Genomic DNA, 17,157 nt, shown 5'->3' on the forward strand with positions numbered 1-17,157 from the left:
CCCTTATTTCTTCCATTCCTCCCTCCCATTCTTAACTTCCTTCCTCTTTTCATCCATTTGTTTATTCCTGCTTGGAAATCAGGGCCCCAGAAAAGGCGGATTCCTTGGGAGGGGAGAAAGAATATTGGCTGCTTCTTATATTCCTTCATGGGTTTTTTTTTTTTTTGCATTATAAATAAGACATATACAGTGTGCATAGGAACGTGTTCATGTTTTTCTCAAACTATAGTCTGCTCCCACCCACCCAAACAGGCTGAAGGACTGTGAACTGGCCCTTGGCTTAAAAAGTTTTGGACACCCCTTCTTTAGTACCTGTGGACTGTATACATATATACATGAGTATATATGATAATCATGAAGCTCAGTGGTATCTCTGTATGACATTGGGCACAGGAACATAGCAAGAATTTAAGTACTGGAACATTCTTTGTCTATCTGCAAGTTTTTTTTCTAGTTTCACTACCAATTTGCAAGCTTAGAACTGATAACAAGAGATTTTGCATGAGATAATTAATTAATAGAATTTTCCACAGTATTTTCTATTAGTGACTTGTCTGTAGGCTGTTGCTGTTTTGTTTTGGAAAAGAAACTTCTTTGGGGAATAAGCCTGCCTCAAGCTTGAAGTGTTTCAAGATGCTCCTTGTGATCAAATTAATTCAGGAATGAGCCTCTACACCTGTTAGCGTCCTTATTTTGATATCTCACCTCAGGCACTTTTTAAAAGGCATTTATTTTCAGAATCATATAAAGTTGCTTTGTAATAGAACAACATTGTGGTAAATAAAATGTAAACCCACAGAGAGATGAAATGGAACATCACAGCATTTTTCTATTTTATATATGCATTTTAATTCTCATTGAATGAAGAAAGAAAAAGGGCAGAAACGGTTCCTGTAATTCCTGCAATAGAAATTGTGGAATTACAGGATCTACTTTTTCTTCCCCATGGCAGCTACTCCAGTCCTCCACAAAATGTTCTTTTTGGAGGGCTGGGAAAAGGCAAGGTCTCTATGTGAACTGAGAGGAAGATTAAAAAGTGAAGCATATTTTGTAATTAGAGATCTTACTTTCATTATTTGGCTGTCCCACCAATTCTTGGCCAAGTGCTTTCTGTGCCACATAAAAATGTGCAAGTCTGAATGTCTCCCTGCTGGACATGCAGACATTGTATTATTTACCACATCTGTACTCCACCCTTCTCATCCTAAAGGGGACTCAAGATGACCTTATAACAGGCAGCAGTTTGATGCCATACACAATGTCCATAAAATAAACAATTACAATTAAAAACCAAACAGTTAAAACATCAATTAAAATTATACCATCCAAATAATAATCCAGGGCCGTTTCATTTATCAATCACATGAATTCGTGGCCACTTATTGCACTGCTCCAATTACTGGTCAAAATCTTTCTCCCAAAGCCACATTTTGTGTTTTTTCCTGAAGGTCAGGAGAGAGGAGGCCAATCTGATTTTGTTGGGGAGGGAGTTCCACAGACGAGGGGCCATTGCTGAGAAGACCCCATCTCTCTTCCTCACCAACCACGCCTGCAAAGGAGGTGGGAATGATAGCAGGGCCTCTCTGCACGATCCATCTCTGGATGACATATATAGATAATAGATATAATGTGTATAAAGAATACCGTTCCCCTTTCCAGTCTTTGGCTATGGTTAATCTTGCGGCAGTAAAGCTATATTAGTATATTTCTTTATCCTTTTGGAAAAAAAAGTTTAACTAAAAAAGATTGGAAGAGAAGAATGCAGGAATATATGCTAACTAACCAATAATGAGGACTTTCTGGAAAAGTGGAACTTGGTCGTGGCATATCTACGTAGAGAGTCAGTGACATAGAGGAGCACCTTTAGGAATTTAGGATTAGACTATGAACATGGATAGATAAATTGACTTAAAGGCTTTATAATACTTCAGTGTCAGAAGTCATGGTGAAGGGTGCACGGGCGTGGGGAAGAGGTTTTATTTTGTGTGGAATATGAGTTTCAAGTGTGTGTGTGGTCTGTAATGTGTTGTATACTGTTCTTTGAATGTTATGGTAAACTCATCTATACACATAATAAAAGTGGGTTTTTTTTGTCATGTCAGGAGCGACCTGAGAAACTGCAAGTCGCTTCTGGTGTGAGAGAATTGGCCGTCTGCAAGGACGTTGCCCAGGGGACGCCCGGATGATTTGATGTTTTTATCATTCTTGTGGGAGGCTTCTCTCATGTCCCCGTATGAGGAGCTGGAGCTGATGGAGCTCATCTGCCTCTCCCCAGATTCGAACATGAAAAAAGATTACTATTCCACCCGGTTATGAAATTTCTGTTATATGGTGCATGGTAGTAGGGAATGCATTTATGACAGCATCAATGGGACAGTTATAAAACTATACCAAATAGTGGAAGCAAAATGTGTGAAGGTTTTCAAGAGCGGGGAACCTCCATAAATTTTTATGGATTTTATGGATTTGTTTTTAAATATGTCGTTTCTCCATATACAAAATAATGTATTTCGGATGTAATATAATATGTTACAGAGTATATCACATTTTCATGCTGGGGAATACAAGATTTTAAACTGCATTTAAAGTATCAAAAGTGTTGAATTTAAAATTATGCATGGTAGCTGGTGCTGGTGGTCAGAATGGGGTGGAGATTCTGGAGCTGTAGCTCAAGTCAGTGGTATTTCTAACCACATGTAGCTGTGTGGTTGTCTCTACTCACCCTATATAATACTCTGCTGTGATTTCTCTGCTAGCTATTTGAATAGCTGCAAATAACTTATCTAACGGACCATGGATTATGTGATTTTAATGTTTATATTAATATGTTTTTAACTTCACGTTTTAATGTTTATATGTTGTTACGTTTTCATGATCTAATTGATGGTTGTATATTACTGTTGTTTTATGTTAGGTTTCATATGTATGTGAGGCATTAAATTTTGCCATAAATATGTTAGAAACCGCTTTGAGTTCCCCCCTGGGGTGAGAAAAGCAGTATGCAAGTGAAGTAAATAAATAAGTACATACATACAGTGGGCCCTTGGTATCTGCAAGGGTTTGGTTCCAATGATCCCCTGTGAACGCTCAAGTCCCATTATATACAAGGGGATAATAAAATGAAATTCCTTATATAAACCTGCAAAATCAAGGTTTGTTTTGGGATGAGTTAGAATATTTTCAAATCATGGATGGTTGAATTTGTGGATATTTAGGGGCAAATATATTGTTTGCTTTGAAGGATGCACTTGCTGATGCACTGATCCCTGATATCTCCTGTCCTCTGTTTGTGGATATGGGTGTAGCAGCTTCTGTAGAGCAGGAAGTTTTGGCATTATGATGAAAAAAATGCCGTATTTATGAAGGACAGAGAAAAACTCATTTTGTAAGTCTCATGGCACCATTGGATACATTGTGGGTAGATCCAATTAGCCAGAATATTACCACTTGCTGGATTCTCTCAACCAGTTTTCGTGCTGAAGGAAGCTTGTGAATGTACTGGAGGAGGTAGTGAGTCATCAAAGCTATTTTAGATTGAAATGTAATAAAATAAAATGAATGATCACCTGGTTATAAAGCTTCTTTTAGGAGATAATCCCAACACTTTACAAACTATCACCTAACATGGATTTGGAAAACATGTACCCAGTGACCTAAACAGCTTTATTACTGGCTTAGGCAAACAAACGTGCCATATTCCAGAGGCTTGTTTCCTGTATCTACTTGATCTGTTTCAGTAGCACAGACTTTCAAAGAATTTTTATGGATTTTCCAAGGGTTTTAAAAAAAACCCTTAATTTAATAATGGGAGAGAACTCCCTATAAATCCGTCCATGGTAGAGGCTTTGATAAGTATCCTCAGTCATTTAATCTTATCAGCTCTCTCCCTTCTTTTTGTGTTGAGCATTAAAAGGCACATCAGGGAACAAGCAATTCTTCATGTTCCAGGAACACTCCTAAAATCAGAAGGGGTTGATAGAGAAGCTACATTTACGTTATCATCAATCCGCATGATACCCATATGAGGAGAAAAAAATCTATCTTTAACACTTTAAAAGACATTATGGACAGTATATTCCCCACATAGAAAAGGTGTGCTTTGAAAAATCTGAAACTAATGATTGGCCGACCACATCAAACTGACATATTACATTGATTCTTCTGAGAGAATTTAGCACATTAGGAGGAATTTTAGGCCGTTTCAGATAATGCGATAAGACTTCATTATACACACACACATGTAAGATCATAGTATGACGTGGAAAATATAAGCTACTATAAGAATAAATGTGGCATGCCACCATGGTTGGTAAAGCTACCAACAATAAAAAAATACTTCTAACACAACTTGGTTTAAAGATTTCAGGAAGATACTGACTTTAACAGTAAAATGAAGGCCATTGCGATATGCATTTTATTGAAAAAGGAAAGAAAAGCCAATATAATTAAATCATTATTAAAGAAACCAAGCTTTATTAATCAATGTTTCTAACCTGGGAGATTTTATATTGCACAATGTATTCTTCATGATGAAAAGTTATTGGCTACAATCATGTTAGTGGTCCCAAGGGCATTAATGGATCTACTCCAGCTGGGATTAATAAGTAGGATTCAGGCTATTGTATACATTACAAGTGCTGAACTATACCAAAAAATCTAAACTGGTATTCTAATGCCATTAGTACACAGAGTGGGTATTCTGAAACATGACAGCAGATAAATACCATCTGTTTAAAACGCCATGTACATTTGAAAAGTAATATTAAAAGAAACAGGTTGGAATGCCTGAGGCACATGATCTATATTTGCTCTTCTTTTAATATGTTGGATTACACAGGCTGGGGCAGAAAGATCTCATTCTCCACTATTTCAAGGAGGTACTGTGTTGACTGTAGTGGGGGAAGGGAAGTGGGGTAGGTCTGATTCAGTAGGTTAGTCTCTACCGTTTTCAGTAGCCATCATGAGTTGAACCAGTGAACATTGGGGCTTTAATTATTCAATGCTTTCTGTGTGATAACAATGCAGAGAGCGTTCCGTACACACTTTGCGCTCGGTCAAAATGTATCTGTACAAGATCAGAAATAAATTCTGCTATGGATTTCTAATCTTCAGGCAAATATACATAGGTGATACCTTGTTGCCAAATATGATTGCCTCCTAAGTACAGGGTCTTGGCAGTGGATCCGCAGGTGCCTGTAGAGACCTATTCTTGATCTGTATGTTCTTTCGCAATGAGGACATCGATTTCTAGATGGAAGGTGGTCTCAACAAGAACCACTTTCTTTCACCCTCCATTCGTGCCTCTTCAAATTCCACAACACTGTTGATAACAGCTGACTTTTAGTTAGAATACTTTAGGGCCAGGGCTTCCCAGTTCAACTTCTCAGTGTCTATGCCAGTTTTTAAGGTTAGCTTAAAAACTCCTTCTCTCTACAGCAATATTAGATCAGCCCCTTCCCTCCTGACCTTCGAAAAGAGGGTGAAAATGTGGCTTTGGGATCAAGTCTTTGGCAAATAACACAGTGCAATAGATAGACTTGGATTTATGTGTAATGATTACTGGAATGGCCTGACTATGATTGCTGAAAATTGTAATTACAATGTTTTATATGTTTTAATGCTCTTAGTCTCATTTAAAATTTTAATTGAAATCTTTAATTGTATATTAGAGGTATATGGCTTATAAGGCATTGAATTACTGTCTATGCTGTAAGCCATTTGAGTCCCCTTCGGGGTTGAGAAAGGCGGGATATAAATACTGTAAACAAACAAAAATAAATAGCTTTAAGCCTATCTTTAAATCTCTTTTCCTGTCCACCAGCATTCTATTTTCCGTTCTTGATTTGAGAGTAATGTAACTGCTTTGGGAGGTGACTGGGTATTTGGACAATGTGGCTAGACCAGCTGGGTTGATGGTGGGCAATAGGATCTACACTGAAAAGAAAATCCCTAACAGACCTAGGACCATTAGAATGCCAGAAAATGTGGAAGCAGTGAGAGCATCCATTCGGCAATCCCTAAGGCTTTCAGCTCATAGGCATGCCATGGTACTGAAAATATCAGGTTGGAGTTTGAGGAGGATTCTGCATGCCAATTTAAAACCGCATCCTTACAAAAATAATTTAATGATTTTAAAACCCATTATAACAAAACTGATTATATGTACATTTCAGAAATATATATAGGTTTTTTCTAGATTGCTTTGTTCGTTGTTATACAACTTCAAAATCTTTATGCCCCATCCTATGACATTCTTGAGTGTGTATAAATCCATACAGAAGCGGTGCAATTCTCAAAGTTTCTATGTACTATAGAGTAACAATGGTAACAGTGATCTGAATCATAGCGTCAACCAAATATCTCAATGTACTATCAACACCGCTGAATATAATGTGGTGAGAAAGGATGGCCTGAAAGGTGGTTATCAGGTATCAGTAAACAAATACCTTTTGTAGAACTTCGTGTAAGATCCAAAGAATGCTACATGTAACATCCCAACTTATTTTTTTGATCTGCACTCAGCATCCAGAATTATACATACCAGCACATGTATTGCTCTTATTACTTCTCCAAGCTTGGATTTTGACATGAATGTTTAAAAACAAATGGGTTGTTTTACACTACAGACCTCAAAAACTGGATGTGTGAGTTTTTTTTAAAAAAATTATAAGACAGAACCTTTTGTATACATATCCAGGAAAATTAGTTTGGGTAAACTTCTTTTTCTAAGTTTGGTATCAAGCTTTTTGAATGCTGTTTTTTTTCTCCAAGAAACTCTTAACCTCCACTATAAAAGATTTAAATTTGTGTACTTGTACCTTGGAGGGAGCTTGTTGATAGCATTGCTGTTTGTCTTCTCTTTACAATAGAGATATATACTTCATTTCCCTCCCACCCATTTTGAAAGACATCTCTGCAGTTTTCAATGAGAAAAGACTATTACTAGGGTGACTCTAATTAAAAAATAAATAAACAAAAAGTAGTACTAAACAATATTCAGATTTTAGAAATATATAGTTGGAAGAGACCACACAGGCTATCCAGTTCAACCTCCTGCCATGCAGGAAAAGGAGAAAGCACACGCAACAGATGGCCATCCAGCCTCTATTTAAAAGCCTCCAAAGGAGCCTCCACCACACTGCTAAATATCCAACTCAATTACGATTTATGAAGCACAGCTGTATCTGTATTAAAATATATTTCACAAATATTTAGAATGGCATTGGGTACAAATACTTAGGCTGAACAAGTGAGTTTCTATAAAATAATTTATTTTATTCAGGTAATAAAGATACACTTTAAAAATGAGTACGTATCTTTATAGATTACAACTGTGATAACCACAGGCAGCCAAACCAGATGTAATTGACATACATTGAGTTATTGCATGATCACTGTATGGGCTCACTGAGCTACCAAAACAAAGTTTATTTCAGAAGAAATAGGAACAGACTCACACAATGTGGTGAGCGTAAGCCTGACTTATTCATCCTATCGGTAATATAAAGTTTTTCTTTTGATTTGAAACCACTGCTCTGATATTCACACTCATAAAGTTTTTGTTTTTTAAAATAAAATAATTTAAACTAAGATGTAGATATTGCCTGAGTTTAGACACCATGAAGTGAAGTGAACGGTTAAGGTATTGGTTTTATATGTTTTTAAAGGTCTTATTGTATGCACTTTTAAATTCTGTTTTAAATGAGATTTCAAGTGTATATAGTTAAGGCATCAAATGGCTGCCTGGTTGTAAGCCTCTTTGAGTCACCTTTGGGTTCAAGAAAGGCAGGATAGAGATATTGTAAATAAATAATAAATAAGTCCAGAAGAAGATATTTTCGATCTTCTCCTCTGGTGCTCCAAAAAGAGTAGTATACATGTCCAAGATTAGCTGTTACTCCTTTGTGCAATGGGAAGCCATGGTTTTGTTTCAAACCAAATTCAGCTTTCATTATTCCCCATACATAATGATCACCAAATGCTTAGTGAAGCCAATGAAAATAAAAAAAATACAAAAATCAGGTTACTTGGTAACACCGTTGGTCAAATTAAGGTTAGACATCTGAGCTGTCCATGAAATTTGTTGTAGTGCTACTACAAAAGCCTTTTTCTGTTCACCTGGGCCATGTTTAAGTTTTTCAATAGTTTCCTGAAGATAATTTGGAAGATTTTGATAGGTATGAAGCTCTCTAAGATAAAGGTCTATTAGCCAATGGCTAGTATTAAACTTGCAACAACCTGCTGTCACCAGGAACGGTTTTGAGCAGGTTGACTTTTTAAAGCTGACGGAGAAAGGTCTAAATAAGTTATACACAGAACAAAAGTTCAGCAACATCTTGCAAAACAGGGCTGTCCAAAATTCTGTCTGTTGACTGTACCAACTGCTTTCGACTCTTGCATGAAACTCCTCAACAGTCTCTTTTGACTTAGCAACATTCAAAAGATGTTGCTTAGTTGTTACACACTTTATGTGATCAAGTGGCAGATTTCCCTCAGAGTCCTTTTGCTCCAGCAATACTAGTCCTGCAAAGAGATAAAGCATTAAATCAGAAGTAGTATCTTTATTCAGTGACTGAACAAGCAGACAGGGTATTCTGAAGCATCTGTAAGTTGTTCCCCATACTTTAAAGATTTTGTGATAATATAAAGGGTCATATTTGAATCACCTTATTTAAAATCCATTTCCTATTCCATGAGACAGATAACTTTTGGCCTGCTGCAGCTGCATCTAGCCTGATAAGACTTTTGTTTCTTGCCATGCTGGCATGCAACCACTCAGCTACAGTAAAAAAATGCTATTCACTTATCAAACATATAACCAATAAAGGCTGAAATCCTTTGCCTACTCACATAGGAGCAAGCTTCACTGAACTCAACAGAATGGATATACAGTAAAGAAATTGGACACATTTAATTACAAGGTAACACTGTTGCTCATTGTTTTCATGTGCTGTGGTTTTTCTTTTGCTAATGGAACTTTTTATACATTTTTTTCTCTTCCTTTCAGAGCAGAAATGGTCACTCACTTCCTGTTTTCGGTAATCATGTTGAGGGTCCGTTTTGAAATATGTGTTATTGGCACACCTGAAAGGATAAAAAAATCCTGTCCTCTACAAGTGAATGTATAAATTAAGGGTTAGGTTTCAGAAGTGGTTGTAATCAAAAGAAACTTTTCCAAATGTGTGAGATCGCTATAATTAAATCTCAGTAAGAACTTTTGATTCCACAAAAACCCCATCCAACCATAGCACTATAAAGACAAATTATTTATTTGTTTTAGTACACAGATGCAATGAAAAGTGTGCTTAGATGTGTCCACTTCAGTTCAACAAGTGTGTGTTAATTCACAAGGGTCATCTACTCAACACTCAAAGCCTGAATCACTTGTTTGGTAGGCAGAAACTGAATCTTGTTTTTAAAGAAAGATGCTATATATCAACATTAGCATATTTTGGAAAACATTTTTGCTGTTGTTTATTTGTCGCTTCTGTCTCTTCGTGACATCATGGACAAGCCCATGCAGAGCTCCCTGTTGGCCATCGCCACCCCCAGCTCCTTCAAGGACAAGCCAATCATTTCAAGCATAACATCCATCCATCCATCCATCTTGCCCTTGGTCGGCCCTTCTTTTTCCTTTCTTTTTCCCCAGCATCACTGTCTTCTTCAAGCTTTCCTGTCTTCTCATTATGTGGCCAAGGACTTCATCTTTCCTTCTAACATCCTTCCCCCCAGTGAGTAGTCAGGCTTTATTTCCTGGAGTATAGACTGGTTTGATCTTCTTGTGGTCCAAGGCACTCTCAGAATTTTGCTCCAACACCACAGTTCAAAAGTGTATATCTTCCTTCGCTCAGCCTTCCTTATGGTCCAGCTCTCGTATCCCTAGGTTACTACAGGGAATACCATTGCTTTAACTATACTGATCTTCATTGCCAGTGTGATGTCCCTATTATTCACTATTTTATCAAGGTTGGTCATTGCTCTCCTCCAAAGAAGTAAGAATCTTCTGATTTTGGAAAACATACCCAACAATATAAGTTATGCTGGACTACACAGGCAGTTTTGTTAGGGCATGCAAACAGAATTTGTAGTCACACTTAACTTGCAATGGCCATTAAGAGATCCTTACATGTGTGGTGTCTTTCTTCAGGTGCTGAGTGGATTGGTATTTCATGTCTACCTCTGCATCCCAACTTCCTAAACAGCTCCTGGAACCACCCAGCAGAGCCATTCTATGCTTCATAGTAAAAATAGCTGGATTAGAGAAATGTCTGGCTACATCTTCACAGTAGCAATGAAATGACATTGGTACTGAGGTCCTCCAATGCTCTCCTTGCTGCTGTAATTGATTTAATGATTGGTTATTAGATGTAATCAGATGCTTCTCCAATCCTCCCTGCTCACCCCAAAACATGGAATGTTCTCATGGAATGTTCTCCCTGGCATGAAGAGTCTTTTCACTAAATTGGGGAGGGGCGGGGTATGGGTCAGCATAGTGTTAGCCTTCATACAAGTATTTATGCTACACGGAGGGGAGGTTGGGTAGCAACCAGTATGTGATTAAATAAAATGCTTTGTGGTGCTGATGATAATGTAGTCTGTGCGCATTCAGGAAAAGCCTACAAGCCACTCTAAACACCCTTGTAGAAGCTTATGAGAAGCTCGGCCTGTCATTGATCATCAAGAAAACCAAAGTGCTCTTCCAGCAGCCACCTTCTGCAATGCCAGAAGTACAGATTAATGGTGTAACATTAGAAAAGTTTGACCATTTTCGCTACCTTGGCAACCACCTCTTCACAAAAGTCAACACTGACACTGAAATACAACACCACCTGAGCTCTGCAAGTGCAGCATTTTTTCAAATGAAGCAAATTTGAGCACTCCAGTTGAAGATCAGCTGTGACCAGCAATGCTGCAGAATTCGAAGAGGCATGAATGGAGGGCGAAAGGGAGAAATGTGCTAAGAGGAAGGTGCGTCAAGCCAATCCTGACCAGGATCACCTTCCACCTGGCAACCGATGTCCTCACTGTGGGAGAACATGCGGATCAAGAATAGGGCTCCACAGCCACCTACAGACCCACCGCCAAGACACTACATTTGGAGGACCCTCATTCTCGGACAACAAGGGATCTCCTAAGAAAGTATGCAGCAAAAATGTAAAAGTTGTGGTGAGGAGAGATAGTATAGTTTTGAGAAAATTGCAAGAAAAATATGCAGCTTCATAACCAATGCTCAATTGCAAGGCTTATAAAGTGACCTTGGGCCAAGTGGCAGCATAACCTACCCCACAGGGTTGCTGTGAGAATAAGAGTATCCTGTGTTCTGCAATATGTTTTCCATAGAAGAATGATGAGATACAGATGTCATAAATTGTATGTATATTGTAGACTAATAAAAATGAATAATATATAATTTTGCAATAAAATATTGCATAATAGGATTGCTTTAAACAAAAAACTAAAATGAAATAGTTGGCAGAGATGGCATGTGAGATGGTAGAAGGAATGCAGAAAGGTTCTCAAAAGTATAGTTAGTTACCAAACATGAGTAATTCTGCACTGAATGTGTGACACAGTTCCTGTCACGCTGGTGTCACACTGTTTGACAGGCCAAGGCCAGGCATATGACAGCAAAGATAAGTCTGTACACACAGTCTGTGCAGTTGCCACAAGACCTTGATGGATTAAAGTGCAAGCAGATCTTCTCCCCCAGGACAAGGGTATCATCCACTGGTCATTCTTCACCGACACCCAGGAAAAATGCACATCTGTCAGTGTGATGCCACATTCTATTGAAGACCTGGACTTGCTGTAATATTGGCTCTTGCATCACTTAGACCGATTGCAGAGAAGCCAGGTATTGGCTGGCATGTCAGTTGCATGGTGCAGCAGATAAATAAAACACCTGGGAGGCAGCATTAAGGCTCAGCCCAAAACACAGAGAGGGAGAAGAGCAAGGGATGTATTGATAGTGCAAGGATGTCAGCCAGACACAAAGGAAATAGCCTTTAGGGGGCAGGAGAAGACTACAGATTTATAGAGGCCTTCTAAAGTAAATAAAACCAGCACAATAGTTGTGCTTCTGGGTGAGTTAGGTTAAAATAATATATGGGGTATATTCCTTTCTGGAAGAATGATCACAACTCCCACAGAAATGTGAAAACAGGATAAAAATAAAGACTGAAGTATAAAGAGATAGTAGGAGTATTAAAAATTACCTCCCCACAAAGAAACCCTTAATTTTCTGGATACAGATGTGTGCACGAATCCATACTAATATTCTGAAAGGTAACTTGTTTCAAAGAGTGTTTGCCACAAATTGTGATTTAAACTTGCTTTATTTTTCTTAGGGGAAATGAAAAATTTGACAATTGAGTCATTTTCCCCCTTAGAATTTGACTTTTTAGAAGTTATTTTATGAGAAAAATGTGTAGATCATCCTATATTTACGTAGCACGAATCAATTAAGCCAAATATTGTGAGATTCTAATGGAAAGTCATGGGTTTATGGAAGTGACATGTATCCTATATTGCTGTATATCAGCTAATATGAAAAGCAGCCAAAATCAGACATTTACTAAAATAAGTGTAAACATATACGATATAAATCAATATATAAAAACCCCTATCATTTGTAATGACATCTCAAAGAGTTTCCTTGTACTCTGCAGCTTTCAGAAAATTGAATTTCTCTAAACTTGTTTCATAAAAAGACACTTACCGCCATGCTGAAGCAGAAGCTCAGCAATCTCAATGTGTCCGTTTGTCAGCGCGTCATGCAAGGGCGTCACCCCATCCACTTGACTGAACAGGTTTACCTCTGGACAATGTTGCAAAATTTCGCGGACACACACTGTGCTACCATGGTTACAAGCTTCATGCAAAGGCGTCCAACCAGCATAGTCTGAATTATAAATCAAGGGAAGTTTGGAGAAACAGTAAAATTAGCAGAAGGATGCTCATAACACTACTAATCAAATTGCATAAAAATAGAAATTCTTTTTTTATTTGGTTCTAGTATGAATCCTAACAATAAAAGTGAGATGCTAATTCACTATTAAAAATGGAATGAACCAAGCAATATATTCCTAGAAGCAAACGTCTACTTTCAGAAATCTGATGATGTTGCTTTCTCTCCAAAAAGCAGAATATTGTTTACTGTGCCATGAATCTGCACTCAAAACGCCATTAACCCAGGTATGTTAGCTCATCTTATGAACTTCTAGTTCCGACTGAGTATAAAGCTACTCACATTTTTTACCCTCATCACCTATAGAATGGCCAGATTATGAGAAAATTTAAAACTACTTCTGCACTTTAATAGAAAACTCGCACAATTAAATGCACTGAATGGTTGATTCAATAAGTTGTTGATACATGCTCTGCATAAATCTTTAAGTCACAAACCCACAGAAGACAAATAAGGAGAACTTTGCAAACATAAACATAGTACAATTGTTTGGGAAGATCAGCGTGCTTGTGCTATACAGAATATAAATGTACTTACCTTTAACGTTAATATCTATTCCTGGTAGAGAAAGAAGATGAATCAATTTCTTCACATTGTTGCTTTTGCAAGTAATATGCAGGGCTGTCTCTCCTGGCATACAAAATTAATAGATTAAAACCAGTCTAGACAAAATGGCAACTGAAGAAAATAATCAAAGTGCAGGGAACTAGGAGATATGGCTACTTGCCAGAGCATTCAGTAATGAATAAGATTTTCTTTTGTCCTGTTTAAACACCTTTTAAGAAAATTCAAAAAGCCCACAGAGCTTCTGTTCCACCAGAGATCCAGCAATGAGACTGCACTGCGAAAGGGTTAAACCCAGGAATTATCTCTCCCCCTACAACCCGCCTGTTCAAGCTGTAAAAGCTTCAATCACATTATAAAAGCACTGAATGATCACAGAACACCAAAAATGCTTGGTTTTGAAGCAATAAAAGTTTAGAGTGCAGTTGCCCTCCCTTAAATTTATTCATGAACCTACATTAAGTGTATGGTTCTTTTTACACAGCATTTGTAGCTTAATTCAAATGAATGTTTCTGGCTAAGCACGAGTGCCTCTACACACTCGAGTATAATTCACAACTTCAAATCCGTTAACAGATGGTTTGCTGTTCCTCAATAGGCTGTCTGGCTTGCCTACAGTACCAGAAAGAAAGGGGGAGGGAGAGAGGGAGATTAAAAAGAATGAAGCCGTCCCAAGAAGAGGGAACACAGTCATTTGGAGATGAGAAAAATGAGCAAAAGAACACTGAAGACCTGAACTGCAGTTTACTGATAGTGGCCCCATTAATGTAGGCAGGCTGTAAAATCCTGGTATTTAACCATAGTGTCTTTTGTTAAGGAAAGCCCATGAAAAAAAGACAATCTGAGGTGAAAGGGGTAACAAGCTCTCAAACTAACACTTTGGTCTTCTACCTTAATTTACATATAATGAAGCTAGATTGGTAATTTCTTACCTACATGTAGAAATGGTGGACCCACGAAATCAGACAGGTCATATTCCAAAACTGAACTGTAAATGTTTGAATATTCACCCTAAAGTGCTGTTATTTATCTTCAAAAGGATGTTATTCTTAGACAAGGGTATCTAGCTGCTTCTTATGGGAAACACCAAAGTCTTCCCAAGCTCTCAAACTTTAGCCACTTCCATTTTAAATGGTATTTATACAGTGAATCCATTTGTACAACATGTATACCAGCATATCGGTTGGAAAAAATGAAACAACTTTTAACAGTTTCACGATTTCCCTGGCCCTATGCTACACTGTTTGCAGTATCCCTTGCGCAGCCCTTTTTTAGTTGACCATGCCCATTTAACCTTGTCTGATGGAGTTATAAATGCAATTAGTTTAAATTTTATTGTTATGTTCTAGTAGGATTTTTGTGTTTTATGATGCTTTTATTTTAATCTGTTTAATCTGTTTGTATGATTTTTCTCTTTGGGAATTGAATGTTTTGCTTTATATGTCCCTTTGGGGAGATAGGGCAGTATACAAATAAAGTATCATCATCATCATAACCATCACTGCATTTTCTCATGGTGTTAATGAGAATTTAGCAAAGAATGAGAATAAAATCAAAATCCATGTAAAACGAGGGTTCCTTTTTCTTTGACCGGCTCAAATAATCTGGTTTTACTATAGATTAATCTTAACTCTCACTAACAGTATGTTATCTAGATGTAATTCTCATTTTAAAAATCACAGCTGCATCCAAAGGTTTAAGTCAGGTGCAGACCAGTGTAAATCTGTTTTATTATATTAGTGCTCTGAACACAACCTGAATAAAGCACTATGCTGCTATTTTAACCACCACATAGTTAAAACTAAAGCCAAACGTAGTTAAAACTAAACGCCCAATGCATCTCATGGTCTGGACTAAATGCCTAAAAGAAAACGATCCATATGCTTAATAAGACTATGTAACACAGCACACACATCAGTCTTTGTTCACAATGTCTAGATGAAGACTGAATTAGACTTTCAAATCAAAAGATGACGCTGATCCTTCCCAAGCACAGGTTGAGGTGGATTAGTGAAGCAAGGCAGCCATGACTCGAATGGACCTATTCAGGATGCACCCTTTATTTACTGGTCTGGGTTTCAGAGAAAGGGAGGATAGAGGGAAGGAGGAAGTGTACTTGAACAACATACATATTAGCATATATAACATTATTTCCTTGGGTTGTTGTAGGTTTTTTCGGGCTGTATGGCCATGGTCTAGATGCATTCTCTCCTGTTGTTTCGCCTGCATCTATGGCAAGCATCGTCAGAGGTAGTGAGGCGTAACATCAGGAGAGAATGCCTCTAGACCATGGCCATACAGCCCAAAAAAACCTACAACAACCCAGTGATTCCGGCCATGAAAGCCTTCGACAATATATTATTTCCTTGGTTTAAAATCTGGCATTATATAGCACTTAACACAAGGAAATATTACTTAATCTACAACATTATGAGATACACTTTCATCTTTACAAAAGCCAAACATGAAACTGTTGAATGAGTTATGAAGTACCGAGATTGAGTAAGGAATTCGTAGTACCTTTAACATTAACTTTGTAAATGTTCATCTGTTTAGGAGAAGACTGATCATTTCTTTTGCCATGTGATGCCTGGATTTCAGTTTTGGTTTTTAATTTCTTTGGGGGAGGAGAAGAGTTACGACGGGTTTGAACACTGAAAAAACAAGGAATAACCAAAATATACTCAGAAACATGAACTTACATTTACATTTTAAAAACCCACTCTGTACTGCAGTAACAAGTGCCTGCGCAGGCAGACACATCTATATGCTTTCTGATTTTGAAAATTGACTCCCTATTGTAGTTTAGAAACATTCACTACAACAGCACTTGTAATAAACTCAGCAATCATTCAATATACACAGGATATAAGCTGTTTTTAAAAGTGTAATTCTGTGAATAGATCCATTTCTCTTGGGAAGCAATTTACATTAATAGTGGAAAACTATGCGCAATCTACATACATACAGAGAAAAGAGAAAAGGAAAAAACTTACTCCATCCAGATGTGTCATAGGATTAAAACAGAGCTTTCTGCCAGTCACAGTAATTTGCAGACAACAACACAGGTCACATAAAGTTCAAGAAATGTGTCAGGTCAGAAGCTGTCCCCCAAAGCAGAATAAAACTGGTGATGTTATAGGTATTACTTACGGTACATCAGGCAGCACTTCGGCTTGGTTCTGCTTATCACCATTTAGCATCAGTAATGCCCTTTGAGACTCAGGGCAAGGCCATTGCCCTATTTTCTCTCTCTTTCCTTTCTGCAGCTTCCCTGTCTCACGCATCCATATTTGTAAAGCAGGCAGATAGGAACAAACCTGTTGCCAGAGTGACACTTTAGTCTGGGCATGTTTAAAGATAACATTCACATGTGTCTGGTTATTAAAGCTGCTATCAAGTTTTTCTCACAATTTTTCAGATTATCATGCCCAGGCCTTACAAAATTGATTTGAATAATTCTTGCGGTGTGAAAGTAACTCCCGTGTGTCCATACAGTTTCTCTCAAACTAACATAGGGTAAGCGTTCTACTAAATGCTATTCATACTGCTCTAGCAGAAAAGTGCAGAACTAAGAACAATATACATCCAAAAGCAGCCCAGAAAGCAGAAAAAACAAATCATGC

At 37.7% G+C, this 17,157-nt stretch overlaps 1 protein-coding gene across 2 annotated transcripts in view; it reads right to left on the reverse strand.

Moving 5' to 3' along the window:
• Positions 1 to 7,254: 7,254 nt before the first annotated feature.
• Positions 7,255 to 17,157, reverse strand: part of SLF1 (SMC5-SMC6 complex localization factor 1) — a 39,029-nt gene continuing 29,126 nt past the window's right edge. The window contains exons 14-19 of one of the 2 annotated variants that reach the window (XM_067464542.1): positions 16,685 to 16,851; positions 16,052 to 16,185; positions 13,505 to 13,597; positions 12,719 to 12,901; positions 9,027 to 9,084; positions 8,399 to 8,523 (exon numbers count right to left, since the gene is read on the reverse strand). In XM_067464542.1, the coding sequence (XP_067320643.1) occupies positions 8,493 to 8,523; positions 9,027 to 9,084; positions 12,719 to 12,901; positions 13,505 to 13,597; positions 16,052 to 16,185; positions 16,685 to 16,851 (666 nt within the window). In that variant the 3' untranslated portion in view covers positions 8,399 to 8,492. Of the gene's footprint in view, positions 8,524 to 9,026; positions 9,085 to 12,718; positions 12,902 to 13,504; positions 13,598 to 16,051; positions 16,186 to 16,684; positions 16,852 to 17,157 lie in introns of both variants that reach the window. The other variant, XM_060761789.2, reaches the window with a different exon arrangement.

The sequence above is a fragment of the Anolis sagrei genome, chromosome 2 (genome assembly GCF_037176765.1).
Source record: "Anolis sagrei isolate rAnoSag1 chromosome 2, rAnoSag1.mat, whole genome shotgun sequence".
NCBI classification, from domain to species: Eukaryota; Metazoa; Chordata; class Lepidosauria; order Squamata; family Dactyloidae; genus Anolis; species Anolis sagrei.